General features: G+C 43.3%; 1 protein-coding gene across 26 annotated transcripts in view; it reads left to right on the top strand.

The window, feature by feature from the left end:
* Positions 1 to 16,892, top strand: part of LOC105463656 (ryanodine receptor 3) — a 561,838-nt gene that overhangs the window by 406,448 nt on the left and 138,498 nt on the right. For 22 of the 26 annotated variants that reach the window (XR_011606198.1, XR_011606199.1, XM_071067152.1 and 19 more), the window contains exons 44-47: positions 10,320 to 10,500; positions 11,634 to 11,745; positions 13,615 to 13,735; positions 16,086 to 16,255. Coding sequence is in view for 24 of the 26 variants with exons in the window: in XM_071067152.1 (XP_070923253.1) it covers positions 10,320 to 10,500; positions 11,634 to 11,745; positions 13,615 to 13,735; positions 16,086 to 16,255 (584 nt within the window). In the remaining 2 variants the exon portion in view is untranslated. The remainder of the gene's footprint in view (positions 1 to 10,319; positions 10,501 to 11,633; positions 11,746 to 13,614; positions 13,736 to 16,085; positions 16,256 to 16,892) is intronic. The other 4 variants (XM_071067145.1, XM_071067156.1, XM_071067160.1 and 1 more) reach the window with 1 other exon arrangement.

Below are 16,892 nucleotides of genomic sequence, written 5' to 3'. Positions count from 1 at the left end.
GATTAAATACCTTGCCCAGAGTCTCATAGGTAGTAGAAAGTAAAGCCAGAAATTGAATCAAGCAGTTTGACTCCAGAGGCCAAACTTTATGAACCGTTGTACACTGTTGTCTTCCTGTCTCCCTAATGAACAAGGAAAAACAACATTTTCTCCTTTGAGCTTGTCAAAAGTTGTGATACTATTTAATCACTGTTTGGTGCTAATTTAAAAAATTTTGAGCCAAATCAAAACTTTTAGTAGATCAAAATAATGGAATCAGAAAACTCTTTCTAACATTATTTTACTATTATTTCTTAATGTTTGTAGTAAATCTTCTTAAATATTTGTCTTTAAGAAAATGTTTTAAGGCATATAATTTGCTTCTCTTTATTTTTATTAGCTGTTGAAAATTCTTGGGTTGTGTTTAACTCTGGAAGTAATGAAGTCGATAAGCTTCTATTTTCCTGGCAGTTGCAAACACTGTAGCCAGGCTAAGCACAGATGTGTTTGGGTGTCTCTGATTAATCCCTTCCTATTGTAGATTCTGAGAAGGAAAAGATTTCCTATCCACAAGAAAAAGGGAAAAGTTACTCTGTGTTTTCTTAGCGTCCTTGGAGAGTTACAGCGATATCTTCCCCAGACTACAAACTTAGTTTAAGGAACATAATGTCTCCTAGTTTTGCTGAATCTGCTTTCCTAGGTAGATTTATTATAAGCGGGCATAACTTGGGCATCCATCATGTGACATGTGAAGAGTCTGTGAGGGGCTATGAAACGTGATGCTCTAGAAGTCCTGCCCAGAAGTCACTTCCTGCAACTCAAAGCAGGAAACGGAGAAAACCCAAGTACAGCGATCAGAAACATGTGTGGAATAATTACTAAAAACTTTATAATCAATCACACCTACCTACATAGTGACACATGGGACTGTTGGCATGCCAAAATGATGGTGTTTGTTGGAATCTGGTAGAATTGGTCAAGGGATGCGTAAGGAAGAAGGCAAGTGTTGAATAACATCTTGAAATAAATGGATATCGTTTAACAGAGTCCTATGGGGGAGCATATGGATAGACTGTTGTGCTGGGAGACATACATCTTTTAGGGTTGAGAGTATAAAGTGTCATCTTAGCTTTGAAGGGCGTATGAGGTGTAGACACTTAAGAATCATCTGGTTTATTTCTGCCCTTGTGTTCATGTTTTTAGAGTCAGAAAGGGCATGTTAACCATTCTTCAGTGTGATTGGTAGTAGACTAGGCACGGTTAGGGCTAAATGTGTGAGACATAGTTTTGTTCTCAAGTTTATAAAACAGTTGAAAAGATTCAGCAAACTCTTGAAAAGTTAACCAGTGACAAAAGATTTAAATAACAGTTTAAGACAAATAGGAACAACATTGCAATGTTGTACTCAGGAGATATATCATGCTAGAGTGGTAAGAAGGTAGAATATAAGGTACATTTGAGATATAGCTAGTTGCAGTTGGATTCTTAACATCTATATTATACCTTTGTACTAACTATAAGGTATCTTAGTCCATTTATACTGCAGTAATGAAATACCTGAGACTGGATAATTTATAAAGACAGAAATTTATTTCTCATAGCTCTGAAGACTGGGAAGTTCAAGAACAAGGCACCAGTAGGATTGATGTCTGGGAGGGCTGCTATCTGCTTCCAAGATAGTACCATGTTGCCACGTCCTCTGGAGAGGAGGAACACTGTGTACTCACATGGCAGAATCAATTGAAGGGCAAGAGAATATCCCTTCAATTTTAAACCCTTGTATAAGTGTACTAATCCCACTCATGCGGGCAGAGATCCTTATAACTTAATCACCTCCCAAAGTCCACACTTCTTTTTTTTTTTTTTTTAATTATGCTTTAAGTTCTAGGGTACATGTGCACAACATGCAGGTTTGTTACATATGTATACAAGTGCCATGTTGATGTGCTGCACCCGTCAACTCGTCATTTACATTAGGTATTTCTCCTAATGCTATCCCTATCCCCTCCCCTACCCCACAACAGGCCCTGGTATGTGATGTTTCCCATCCTGTGTCCAAGTGTTCTCATTGCTCAATTCCCACCTATGAGTGAGAACATGCGGTGTTTGGTTTTCTGTCCTTGTGATAGTTTGCTCAGAATGATGGTTTCCAGCTGCATCCATGTCCCTACAAAGGACATGAACTCATCCTTTTTCATGGCTGCATACTATTCCATGGTGGGAATGTGCCACATTTTCTTAATGCAGTCTATCATTGATGGACATCTGGGTTGGTTCCAAGTCTTTGCTATTGTGAATAGTGTAGCAATAAACATATGTGTGCATGTGTCTTTATAGCAGCATGATTTATAATCCTTTGGGTATATACCCAGTAATGGGATTGCTGGGTCAAATGGTATTTCTGGTTCTAGATCCTTGAGGAATTGCCACACTGTCTTCCACAATGGTTGAACTAGTTTACAGTCCCACCAACAGTGTAAAAGTGTTCCTGTTTCTCTACGTCCTCTCCAGCACCTGTTGTTTCCTGACTTTTTAATGATTGCCATTCTAATTGATGTGAGATGGTATCTCATTGTGATTTTAATTTGCACTTCTCTGATGACCAGTAATGATGAGCATTTTTTCATGTGTCTGTTGGCTGCATAAATGTCTTCTTTTGAGAAGTGTCTGTTCATATCCTTTGCCCACCCAAAGGCCACATTTCTTAATACTGTTTAATGTGGTTTGGATGTTGTCTCCTCTAAATCTCATGTTGAATTGTCATCCCGAATGTTGGAGGTGGAGCCTGGTGGGAGGTGTTTGGATCACGGGGACAGATGCCTCTTGGCTTGGTGCTGTCCTCACACTAGTGAGTTCTCATAAGCTCTGGTTGCTTAAGTGTGTGGTACCTTCCTCCCACTCTTTCTTTCCTTCTCTGTATGTGAGACATCTGCTCCCCCTTCACCTTCTGCCATGAGTAAAAGCTTCCCGAGGCCTCACCAGAAACCAAGCGGTTGCTGGCACCATGTTTCCTGTATAGCCTGCAGAAACAGTGAGCCAATTAAACCTCTTTTCTTTTTCTTTTTTTTTTTTCTTTTGAGATGGAGTCTTGCTCTGTTGCCCAGGCTGGAGTGCAGTGGTATGATCTCAGCTCACTGGAAGCTCCGCCTCCCGGGTTCACGCCATTCTCCTGCCTCAGCCTCCCAAGTAGCTGGGACTGCAGGCACCCGCCACCATGCCCAGCTAATGTTTTGTATTTTTAGTAGAGACCTGATTTCACCATGTTAACCAGGGTGGTCTCGATCTCCTGACCTCGTGATCCACCCACCTCAGTCTCCCAAAGTGCTAGAATTAAAGGCATAAGCCACCACGCCCAGCCTAAACCTCTTTTCTTTATAAATTACTCAGTCTCAGGTATTTCTTTACGGCAATGCAAGAATGGCCTAACACACTGTTGCATTAGGGATTAAGTTTCAACATAAATTTTGGAGGGGGCACCATCATTCAAGCCATAGTATAAAGCTTGTACAATCTTGCATGTACCGCACCTTCTTCATTCTCCCACTGGACTTCCTGGAATCTTTACACCTGAGAAAAGGAAAGGAAATCTATCAGACAGGTAAAGGGCTTATAGTGACAGAGGCAAGGAAATGTGCCTCCATCTGTAAAAATTCAAAGTGAAACAGCATCAAAGTCCAGAAATAAGTTAGATAGTCAAAACACTACCAGTAATAGAAAATAAATTCCTCAAATAAAGAAGCCAATGGCAAGCCTAGGCCAAGAGCACCAAAATGAGGAGAGTTGGCTGGGGTGAAAGGGTTGGTTGGGGTGAAAGGATGTCAACTACATTCTTTTCACCCTGAGTGAATTTCTCAGCAGCTTGCGTCCAAGGCCCCTGTGGGATTCCAGCGGTAGTGGTAACTGAGTATCTTGGCAGTGGACTCAAAAGTCCAGAACCTTGTCAATTTAAAAAACAAAATTTAAAAAAAGTCCAGAACCTACTTAATATATGTATGTGGGTCTCATCAACCATTTCTTGGATAAGAGTAGTAAACGAAGCCTGATACTTCAATAAAACTATGGAATTAAGCTGAATGAAACAAAACAAAAAAAAAAACTGCTTCATCAACATTATTCACACAGAATGGCAGTATTATGACCCTTGTGCTCATCAAAGGCTGATTTTCATCATCTTGTTGAGAATGCCCGTATTTTGTCAGAGCACACGTCAATTCTGACACCAGGTTTCTATTGCATTCAAGTTTTATTTGGCATATTTCATGAAAAAGCCACATAGACCCAAACTCTAGACACGTGGGCAAAATTTTAGCACAATTCTGTGATTAAATACTGGTCTTCAGAATATCTGGACTACTACTGCGCCATCCACCCTGGTATGATTTCATGCAGTCCCTTGGCTTTGAATTCCATGTATACACTGACAATCCCCAAATGTATTTTGCCAGCTTTGTCCTCTTCCCTGAGCCCCAGACTTGTATATCCTGGTTATCTACTTGGTATTTCTACTTGGAGGTCTCATATGCATCTTAAATTTTGTACATCTTAAAGCTGAGTATGTAATTACCACCTAAAACCTGTTCTTCCGTGAGGATTCTCCATCTCCTTAACTAGCTCCACCAACTTTTCAGATACTCAGACTAAGTCTAGAGAGCATCCTTAAATCAGCTTTTTTCCTTATTCCCACATTCAGTCCATCAGCAAGTTCTGTTGATTCAGCATCTAAAAGATACCGGAAATCTATCTTCTCTCCATCTCCACTGGCCACTTTCTACTCCAAGTTGTTATTATCTTATACCTGGGCCACTCTAAGTTGCATAGGAACTGAATTCCCTCCTTCTACTCTCTTATATCAGCCCGTATCTGCTACATAATAACTTCATAATCTCAAAGGCATAAAATAATAAACATTTATTTCTTACATATCTGCAAGGTGGTAGGAAAGCTCTGCTGCAGGTCCACAGGTCTGCTGGGGTGGTTCTGTTCCACTAGTCTCATTCCGGGGTTCAGGCTTGACTGTCCTGGTCACTACTTGTCTGCTGTCTCTAGATCAGTTACTAGCATGTAGCGTGGACTCAATGGATAGTTGAATTCATTAGTAAATGGGCAAACAATTCCTGGTTTGCTCTCTGTGCTATCACAGTGGTTGATAGACACATCTCCAGTTAATCCCTTCCCAGGCTGGAAGGCCCTAAAAAGAAGATGGTATGTCCTTACTATCTGGACATACCATACTTAGTTCATACAAGTTGCCTGGCACCCTATCAAAGATGGCATTTAGCAAAAAGAGGTGTTGGATCCTGGCCATTATCCTGCCCCTCCGATTCTCTAAATTAATTAAATGAGTGTGAGTACATTCATTCATGCTGGAGCCCTGTGTTCTCTCTTACTGAGGTGGGACTTGATTGAGAATATGTTTCTTTTCTTTAGGACTAATTGAAATCTGAGGTAGTAGATGATGCAGGCTCTTGTAAACAGAGGCTGGTAATTGCGTGGGATAATGCAACAATGGATAGCCACCTTTGGTTTTCCATCCAGTCATTTCAAGTCTCTACCTTGAGTCTCAGTGAAGTCTATTGACTTATTGAAAAAATATATTCTTTGAATGCCTGTGATATGCCAGATGTTAGCAAGACCCTTGAGCACACAGTGTTAGGTAATTCAGACACAGGGTCCTGTTCTTGTGGCATGTACAGTCTCACGGGGAAAGCAGGCACAAAGGAAGAAGACAGGGTGTTTGAGAGGAACAGGTCCTCTGGGGCTCCCATGTTTAAGCTCCTCCTGAAGGATGAAACGGAGTTACCTAAGTTGAGGGTTTACATCGAAAGAATGGGAAGAACAGTGTTCCAGACAATGGAACTTTAAAACGGAAACTAGAATTAGAACAGAGAGAGTGAGAAAAGTGATGGGCTGAAGATTAAATAATTGTATCCCTGCTAACTGTCCCTGTGGTGAGTATGAGTGTTTTACCTGGGTAAAACGGGGAGAATCATTTCCATTTCCATCCAACTGGTCAGGAGTATCGAAAAGAAAATAGTAACATGAAGACAGTATTGAAGCCTTTGAAGAAAGGCACTGTGAATATTCCTGCTGTTATTAAGCTCATTATTCATATTAGAACTCAAGCAAAAAGCATTGTTGCAAGCCCTTGGGCAAAACTAGTTTACCTCAAGTCTCTCTCTTCGCTCTTGAAAAATGCCCTCCAGGTCAGTATCTAGCTCTACCACACTGGATTTGGTTAGCAGTCAAGCTTGCTGAGCTACAGGTAATTGGGAAGAGACTGTCTCTCCTTCCTAATCATGCCATCCTCTCTGCCTTGGGAAGCCTTTGGAAATTCCTTTCGTTGGTCCCGTGTCTAATTAGCAGCAATGGTTACACTTCAGCTCCTTCCTCTTAGGGTGTGCTCTGCATTCTCCACAGATGTCCATAATTCAGTAATCAAGGGCTGGCTTCCTGGGTCACTTGCAGAAACAGACCCAATTAGTTCAGTTCTGAAGGCCTGAGACTCGAATAAAATAAGGCTAATTGGGCAAATGAATTTCAATCGGAAGCTCAATGTAGAACTCACAGTCTGATTTTTCAACTTCTGCGTATTGTGGTTTTAAATCCCACCAACTTCGTGCCAATCACTGTGGGGAAAACTAAGTTGAATTCAACATGCTGGTAAAATCGGTGACTGACCGGCAAGCATTTCCACCAGGTAACTGAAAGAATCTAAGTATAGGATTTAAATAAGCTTGATTAACAGAGTTGGGTTTTTTCCCTCCATTTTTTATATTTAAAATTTCAATGTTTTAGCTTTATTATTCTTGTAGTGAGAAATTACAACTGAGAGGGCTGATGTATGTGCTACCTGATAAGTATTGGAGGCCAAAACCATTCGAAAGTAATGAACGGTGAGTTACATCTATATCTGAAACCACTGGCTTTTAACAATGTAGATTCTCCTGGCGCTTTTCTGTAAGTGTCCCTCCTGTGAGTAAACTATATTAGGTGTAAATGGTAGGCCCAACTGATAGGAGAGCATGGGCATAGCACTCAGCATCGTACCCTTCTCTGAGGTCTCTACAACCTGTGCAGTGTCTCCCAACCTCTCCTTGGTTTCTCTTTTTCCAGAATATGTTGATTCTTTCCACCATCCCGTTATTATGATAATTTTCCCCTTTTAGTGTCTCCTGAGAATTTTCTTCCCATGGATTCTTTAGTAAAAACCGATTGTTTTTTTGATGTGTGATACATTGGATAGAACTTAAAGACAAAGTTCTTTACAAAAATTTTAGACTCTTGAAGGATCGAGCTATAAAACCATGAATGGAAGCTGATTAACTGTTTAAATTCAGTTTAATAAAATTTTTTCTGGGTGGAGCTACACAATTCTAAAACTTAGAGTGGTACGTGCTAACAATCTTGGATTTGGCCCACAGTACAAAAGCTTGAGTGATACAAGAGGATGTCAGCAAGCCAAGCTCTAGGACAGGACTACAATTGTGGTCTGAGGTAGACTCTTCAGGGCTGTGAGACACATTCGGTATGTTCAAGATTGAGTTTAGTTGAGAGGTGAGCCTGAGTTAATTTCAAGCATTCAGACAGCAAGCTCAGCTGCCACCCCACCCCATCCCCATTCCTCTGAGCATAATGGGAGAAATCTCTGCATCTGAGTTAGACTAACAGAGTCACTCTAAAACCAGATGGAGCATGCATAGCTGAACAGGGGAAAGACCCAGTGAGATTGTGCAGTGTGCGTACTCACACAGTGATGAGCTAAAAAGCTGGAACAAAAAGTTAGATTTTTCTGGGTTCTCATTCAGATGCTCTGCCAGGGTGTGGTGGCTCATGCCTGTAATCCCAGCACTTTGGGAGGCCAAGGCAGGAGGATTGCTTGAGTCCAGGAGTTTGAGACCAGCCTGGGCAACATGGTGAAACCCTGATTTTACAAAAAAATACAACAACAACAACAACAGCAATTAGCCAGTTGTGGTAGCATGTGCCTGTAGTCTCAGCTACCCAAGAGGCTCAGGTGGGAGGATCATTTGAACCCTAGAGGGTGAGGCTGCACGGAGCTGAGATCATGCCACTGCACTCCAGCCTGGGTGACAGAGCCAGACCCTGTCTTTTAAAAAAAATGCTTTACTCCCAACACTTCTAACTTGATTCATAAAATGTTTTATTAAATAGAACTTAAACTGCTAAGATGGTTTCAAAATGTGTCTATACATTCTTTGATACTCTTCCCTCCAAAATACAGAGCCTAATTCTCCCTTTACATGTGAGCTGGACTTAGTGACTCACTTCTCATGAATAGGATATAACAGAGTGACAGTAAGTGACCAGGTTGTTAAAGGCAGCTTGGCTTCTGCTCTACTGTCCTTCTGGATAATTTGCTCTGCGGGAAGCCAGCTGCCACATCATGAGAACACTCAAGCAGCCCTATGGAGAGGTCAACATGGTAAGAGACTGAGGCCTCCACCCAACACCCAGTGTGCAACTGAGGCCTCCACGCAACATCCAGTATGCAAGTGAGGCCTCTTGCCAACAGCTGTGTGAGTGAACGTGGAAGCTGATGCTCCAGTCCCAGACAGGCTTTCGGAAGACGGCAGCTGCCACCTCATGGGAGATCGCAAGGCAGGACCACCTAGCTTAGCCACTTCAAAATCCCTGGCCTGTACAAATACTGTGAGATAACATTTATTGTTCTAGCCTGCCAATATTTGAGGTCATATTTTGCACAAGAATAAATAATACAACAGCGTATCACATTGTAACCTCTGTTATCTCTCAGTTCTCCAAGAAATACCCTATGATTCTGTAGAAAAGTTTTTCTTCAAGCTTGCAATACATAACATCAGCAAGTCTTGCCTTTGAGTACTGGGTTCAGGGATAAATTCTCAGACACAAATGAGGTGCCTCTTATGATTCTGTAGAGAAGTTTTTCTTTAGGCTTTAGCTAACACAATATGGAAAAAGGTCTCGCCCTTGAGTCTTGGCTCAGAGATGAATTATCAGATACAAATTAGGATTTCATCTGAGACAGAGGTATGTTTTTTATTGAGAATAAAATATTTGACAAAGGGCTAATATCCAGAATCTACAAAGAACTTAAACAAATTTACAAGAAAAAATCAACCCCATCAAAAAGTGGGTGAAGGATATGAACAGACAGTTCTCAAAAGAAGACATTTATGCAGCCAACAGACACATGAGCAAACTATCGCAAGGACAGAAAACCAAACACTACATGATCTCACTCATAGGTGGGAATTAACAATGAGAACACTTGGACACAGGGTGGGGAACATCACACACCGGGGTCTGTCATGGGGTGGGGGGCTGGGGAAGGGTTAGCATTAGGAGAAATACTTAATGTAAAGGACAAGTTAATAGGTGCAGCACACCAACATGGCACAGACATACATATGTAACAAGCCTGTACATTGTGCACAGGTACCCTAGAACTTAAAGTATAATTAAAAAAAAAAAAAAGAATGGCTATCCTTAATCACTTTATTAGGAAATGAGGCTCTATCTTTGTTGTCTGGTTCATCCAAAAACAAATGCCACAGAATACAATTCTCCAACCTCTGCCTTCCCAGAGAGCGAGTTTAGGAATAACCAATAAAACTTGACCAAGCAGATTCTTCATCTGGATACATGATTCCAAAAATGACCTGAAGTCTATCCATACAAACCTGGCTGTCCTAGGGTAAGTATTAGACTCTGTGAGAGTATGATACAGAATCAGTAACAGAATCAGAAGCTGATATGTCACTTCCCCAAACGTTAATTGAAGCACACCAGCTGAGTAACCATCTTACCTCCTTTCAAGGAAGGAAGCAGATTTGCATGTGCCCTCGCTGAGGTAATAAAGATGTAAAGTTCTTCTGTTCACTAAGTCACTCGTGAATGAATCAGTATTCCAGGGTAGACTCAGTAGTTTATTAACTGCCCTCTGAGGACCTAAATATATGGAAATAATCTCTACAGTACAAACTCCTGAGCTGAAGAGTAAAAACCTGTTCTGTAATGGTTGATCCTAATACTTTAAATAAACAGATCCTGACCCAATTTATCAAAGCCACCTTTTTCTCCATCAGTGTCAACTCCTAATCTTAACGGTAGATGAGGCTGGTTCAAGCGCAGTGCATGGGGTTTATAACTAACTGACCACAATCAGTTACAGGTGTCTTAGTTCCTTCTCCACTCCCACTGCCCACTGGACTGACCTAAACCAAAAAAAGAGTAGGTGATAAGCTGAACAAAATACTGTTCTCCCAGCCTCATCAACTAGAAATCAATTCTGGGGTTGTCCTTTCCATTGAGAAGGAAACAGTGCCTTTCTCCCTTAGGTGAGAGTGTGGAAGAAAATGCCAGCGTTGTGGTCAAGCTGCTCATCAGACGCCCAGAGTGCTTCGGCCCGGCCCTGCGGGGCGAGGGGGGAAACGGACTGTTGGCGGCCATGCAGGGTGCCATTAAGATCTCTGAGAACCCCACGCTTGACCTCCCCTCTCAAGGATACAAAAGAGAAGTGTAAGTGAAAGGATTGCCTTCCGGCACGGATACAATTGGTGAGCTCTCAGATATTGTTGGTATATGGATGATTTAGGAGGTAATAGAGAAAGCACATGTTCTTCACAGTTACAGCTAAAACATTTACACTTCATCAAGCCCAGTGTTGTCTTGACTCTCCCAGTAAGCCTAGTGATCAGCATCACCTTCACCCCTTCCATTTTCTCTACTCTGCTCAGCGCAGCTGGAAATCACAAAGTGGGCAAACTCTTAGCCTCCCTGTAGCATCACCATGGGGTAGGAGGCAAAGGCCTGGGCCAAGGTTCTACTCCTTGTCTAACTTCAGCATGTTTCCTTCAGTATTTTGTCCCACAGTGTCTCAACCCATACCTCATTTGTAAAACCAGATCGTGCCTCCACTTCTTCTTCTGAAAGCATGAGAACTAATTAAGAAAGTGTTTTGATTGGACTCCTTAAAAAAAGAAAAAGCAAGTTGCAGAATGTGGAAAGTCACAGCACTATAATGTTATTTAAATGTTAAGGATATAGTTGGTAGATTATCTGATTGTCTTACTTTCCCTTTATCAAGTCTCATGATCATGTCCCTTTCTTCATCACAGCCTTTAGATTAGACCCTGGAATCTAGAGATTGGGTATAACCCAGCAGAAACTCTTTAGACGGTTGGCATTTTTCTTTGTCATCAGACCTGGGAGAGCTGGAAAGGACCCTACACATAGGCTTTCCCCACTTCCTCAAGCAACATGAGAAAAAAACTGAGGCCCAAGGTCATATAGCTTATTAGCAACAGAGCCAGGACAGGGGCGGAGCCCTCCTGACTCTTGGTCCAGGGTGCTTTCCCTGGATCTTCCCCTCACGGGGAGGAAAAGGGATTGAAAGGTTGGTAGGAGTTATGGTCTGATGATCAGCTCATGTCGGTACTCATGCCTTAAGATTCATGGGATCCTGTGAATGTCATAGACAAATATTTGGGTTCCCCGAGCTTAATGAATGAAACCACTTTGTGGACTTCTAGAGGAAGGTGAGGCTCCAAGGGAAAGGAGAGCAGAGTGCTTCCATATCAAGCAACTTGTGTCTCCCAGCATGGCAGTGCCTGCCAGCCTTCCTCACACCTCCCCTCTGTTGGTTCTCTCAGCAGCACGGAGGCCGATGAAGAGGAAGAAGAAATCGTGCATATGGGCAATGCAATTATGTCATTTTATTCGGCCCTTATAGATCTACTGGGCCGCTGTGCTCCTGAAATGCACGTAAGTGATAGAGCTTCCAGAGAACAGCTTTGAGAAACCTGCGCCGAGAACACTATAGATTTCCTGAACCTCATTCCTTCCTCTGTCTCTGACATTTGCTAACATGCCTTTGTCTAGGTCCCTTTTTAGCTCATTTCAAAAGTAGTCTCCACCTCTGATACCTGACTCTGCTGCTTTCTAGGGAGGGACTCCAGGGCAGATCCCCTGTCTTGTGTGAGTTCTCTGTGGTACTAGTTGAGCATGTCCCCTGCACAGTTTGTTTCAAAAGCCTCCCAGAATCGTGTTTTGACATGCCTCAATTTGGTCAAAATGGGAGCAGCTTGATTCTGGATCATGGCCACAGGACCCTCAACGTGGAAGATCCCGTCCCTGACGACTGTGGCGTTAGGCTCCAGGAAGGCAGACTTCCTGTGGTTGGCGTTTGATTTTCTCCCCCAGAGGTGGAGCTTTGCAGACATCACAAAAGGGTGGTTCTGTTCTATGAGATGTCTTCTCAGACTTCTAGTTTGGAACTAAAAGGTACCTTCTTTTCCTTTCTTTTTTCACCTCTGCTGAGGGCTGAAAGAAGCAGCCTTATTTCATATAAGGTCTGACATCATAAGAGAGGAAATAGCTGCTCTTCATATGAAAAGCAACTCTCAATCTTCATAAGGGAGGCTGATCTGAATTCTTAGGATTCCAATTCCTGCTATGATAAAGGAGCCTTACCCACGTAGGCCTGTTTTTCCATTTCTGTGCCTTTAAGCAAACGCAGGAAACTTGAAAGGGAGCCCAGAAAACACTAGAGTGTTCTACAGTCTTGGCGGGGGTGGGGAGGGTCAGGAACCCCTGTGTGTTCACACTCTAGCTTTCCTGATCACCTCTCATCACATCAGAAAGCACATTATAGTTTGCTGCTTCTCAAGAAGGCGGCATGGGATAGCTCACCAGAGGCCCATCTGGGTGCCCCATTCTTCCTTCCTTACTGCCTCTCTGCTCCAACACCTCACACACACGCACATACACATACGCATGCACACATCCCTTCTCAGGACCCCTCCTGTGGGTCCTGCCCTGTCAGTGGTGAGGGAAGGATGCCATCATCACCAGCCACCTCTTCTCTACCCTTGGGGATGGAGGTGGCACCAGGGTGGGTGGGCAGGCCTTCTGCTTTCCCTGGTGGCACCAAGCATCGTATCTCAGCATACCATCCAGCCCACCTGGGGACTGTCTGACCCTGAGCTATGACATTCAGTTCCCAGCTGAACGCCTGCTACACCCAGCCAGAGACTGCATGTGCAGGGGGATATGCATGCACACCCTTGTGCGTGTTGGTTGGTTCATCAGTGTCAGGGTGGATCAGGCTATTCATGCCCGGATAACGCCCCTGAGCCCCTCAAGTTCTCTCTGACGTTCTCTATACCCTTTTTGCCCACTCATCATCCCCAGCATTAATCAAACTCTTAGAAATTGAAATTCATAACCCATCTCTACGTTTAACAGAACTCTAGAGTCTGGCTTTGTGGCCACGCTGTCCACACTTCTGTCATGGCCACCAAGAGCTTCTGGCAGTGCAGTCACACTGAGAAGCCACCAGCAGGCCGTGTACTTCTTCCTGGGACCTGATACCACCACCTCATGGCCACTTTAATAACAGCAAAGGAATCTAGCAACCTCTTCAGTCAGTTATTTCCTCAGTAGCACCTCTTCTGGAAAATCAAGAGACCGCTCTCCTCTTTCCCTGTGGCCACAAGTGTCTGTAGCAATTAGGGAAACATGGAATGGACCCCTGCCCTTCAGCCATTTTACTACCAGAGGTTTGGAGGTGGGGTGGAGCGAGGTGTGGGAACCTCACTTATCTCATGTCATTCTCGACCCTATATCTTCCAGCTCATCCAGACGGGAAAGGGGGAGGCCATCCGCATCAGGTCCATACTGCGCTCCCTGGTCCCCACAGAAGACCTGGTTGGGATCATCAGCATCCCCTTGAAACTGCCCTCCCTTAACAAAGGTAAGGGGAGTGACTGCAGGCTGAAGCGGCAGTCTCCCGGGAGCCACTGGCTCGGGGCAGGACTCTGTCCCCAGCACAACGGCCCCCGGGCCCTGACTCGCAGGGCAGGCGCACAGGGCAAGTGTCTTGCTCTTTTCCTGTGATGAGTTTTCTCCTCTAGGCTCTAGCCGGCTGCTCTCGTCTTCTCTAGAAGCAATCTCAAAACAATAAATCAAGTCCCATTTCCTAGTATTTGCCCATTTCCATGGTATAAACTTTCTCACCATGGCCAATTCCAAGCCACCAATGTGATGTCACTGAACACAGAGTTGGGAAGAGAATGGACATGGCACATTAGATTGTATTCCCAACACACAAATGCAACTGATGCAAAAAACCTCAAGAGTATAGTTCATAGTGAAATAATTTGGAAGTAATGACTTCAGTCTGCTCTCTCGTCTGTGTCAAGACAGTTGTACCCTGTGTCCCACAGGTACAGACAGACCTCGCTGTCCTCCTGTGAGCATGCCAACCTGGTGAGGGAGGCTGACAGAATGGGACAAGCGAAAGCTCTCCCCACGGCCTCCCTTCTCCTTCTCCCCTGGCTCCCCCAGCTTGTGTAGGCAGTGGGGGCACAGACAGACGGGCCCCCACACAGCCTCTCCAGCCACAGTCGCACGCCTCATGGCTGAGGATCATAAACTGTTTTCCCCCAATGCTACCAGTGACATTTGACATCAGTCAGTCTTACCTTTGCAAAACTTACACTCTCCCCGAAGTGTTGTTTCTCTGAGTCACCCCACCCATTATCCAGGCTCATGGAGGAATTGAAAAAGTGTGATTCTAACCGTTGTCATGTTTCCCAGACTGATATTCCACAGAAGCTTTCTGTGGGAGATACTAATAGGTGTACATATTAATAAGGGGCCTGGAGTCAAATAAGTGTAGGAAATGCTGTGGAATACATCACGTGGTATAAGCACAGTAAAACGATAACGTCTCTAAGAAAACTTAAGATAAAGCAAATTAGATGTTGAACTCAGTGTTTCCCAACACAAAACACTAACTAATATCCCACCACACCAGGCATGTGTGAGAGGAAGTCCGTCTCAGCCATTCAGGCCCAGCTCCGCCTGGTACACGGGGCAGGAGAGGCCGCAGCCTGCAGTCTGGAAGGCCCCTTCTCTGTGGCTCTGCAGCCTGACGCTGATGCCTGGGCAGGACGAGGGTCCGGGGTGGCTCAGACTTCATCTTTGTGCCTCTCAGGGTTCCTTATGAAGCCCACACCTTTCCAGTACAGTGTTTAAATATGCTGTGGCTATAGCGTGCTCATTTGGGGGTCTCTTTCCTAGTTTTTAGTGTAAACAAAACGGGAAGAGGAAGATTGTTTTCTGTCCTCACTTGAAATCCTGTCTTTACTCTCCAGCTCAAGCAGTTTTTATTTTCTTCATAGTATTTCCCCACTTCACCTTCGAACCTCTTGATTAAGATTAGAATTCTTGGATGCCCTGATCTACATTTCACCTAAATCAGACGATTATTTCCAAATATTGCAACAAGATATCCTCGAAGTTTGTTCAATTTATGATGTAATAACTACAGACATACTAAACTTAATCTGCCTTCATTAATGTTTTCTCCCTCACTTACTTATGTTTCACATCAACAAAGCAATAAATCAAGGCCTGATCCTAGCATTTGCCCATTTCTGTAGTGTAAGCGTTCTCACCATGGCCGATTTCAAGCTGCCAGTGCAATGTCACTGAACACAGAGTTGGGAAGAGAATGGACATGGCACACCATTAGATGGTATTTCCAACACACAAATACGACTGATGCAGAAAACCTCGAGAGTACAGTTCACAGTGCAATAATTAGGAAGTAAGGAGTTCTAGTATTTGTTACCTTTTTAAAATATCTACTTAATTGTAAATTCTAATTTTTAATAATGAGCATGTTTAACAACCGGCTGGAATTTTAAACTGGCTTTTCAATGAAGTATAAGCTGCCTTCAGCACAGCACTGTACAGGTTGAGTATTCCTTATCCTAAATGCTTGGGACTAGAAGTGCGTTGGATTTTTTTTGGATTTTGGAATATTTGCACTATACTTACCAGTTGCATATCTCAAATCTGAAAATCCACAGTCCTCTGAGAAGGATCTCCATTGAGCATAATGTTGGTGCCCAAAAAGTTTCAGATATTGGTACATTTCAGGTTTCAGATTTTTGGATTGGAGATGCTCAATCTGTATTTTTCCAAACTTCCTGTCGCTTATAAGGAGAACAAGCTGTAGACAGACAAGCTCTGTGTTACCTTTTGAGACTGTGGAGATAGAAAAAGGGAAATTACATTTTCTGTGTGTCTTTCAGATGGGTCGGTCAGTGAGCCGGATATGGCGGCCAACTTCTGCCCTGACCACAAGGCACCCATGGTGCTGTTCTTGGACCGCGTCTATGGCATTAAGGATCAAACTTTTCTGCTCCACTTGCTGGAGGTTGGATTTTTACCTGACCTGAGAGCTTCTGCCTCTCTAGATACAGTAAGTTGCAAAAATAACAAAAATTATTGTTCCCATCACTGCAAAATTAGTAATGTTGGACTTAGAAGCAAATATTTTCTATTTACTCACCAATTACATTTTAATAGCTTACTTTAATGGGTGAGAAAATAGAGGTATCATGAAATGGAAGATGGTAATTTATTGAGCCAGAGACTTAGATATAGGTAAATTTGACCCCAAATCCAACTCCCTCAATTGCGGTTTTTTTAACCTTGACGGTAAGTTGTAAGGGGTTATCCTGTTACCCTGTGCATTTTAGAACATTTAGCAACATCCATGGCCTCTACCTGCTATGTATCAGTAGCACCCCAGTTCACCCTGAATCCCTGCCAAAATCAATTTCAGGTATCACCAGATGTCCCCTGGGGGGACAAAAGCACCCCCTGGTGAGACCATGTCTCTATTGCCTTTGAAAAAGGCTGACTGGCAACATTATAGGCTGACATTATTCTTCCTCCTCTCACTTCATAATTTCATATACTGACCACCAGGATGGATAGGTCTGAAGTGAGGGGTATGACGAAGGTCAGTACATGAGGACAAAGGCAGATATAAGTTTGGAAATCAAGGGTGAGATAGATAAGGTAGTTCAACATCAACAAACATCAAGAGAGGA

This window comes from Macaca nemestrina, chromosome 7, assembly GCF_043159975.1.
Source record: "Macaca nemestrina isolate mMacNem1 chromosome 7, mMacNem.hap1, whole genome shotgun sequence".
In the NCBI taxonomy this organism is placed as follows: domain Eukaryota; kingdom Metazoa; phylum Chordata; class Mammalia; order Primates; family Cercopithecidae; genus Macaca; species Macaca nemestrina.
The sequence above is the reverse complement of the archived record's forward strand: the minus strand, read 5'-3'. Positions and strand labels throughout refer to the sequence as shown.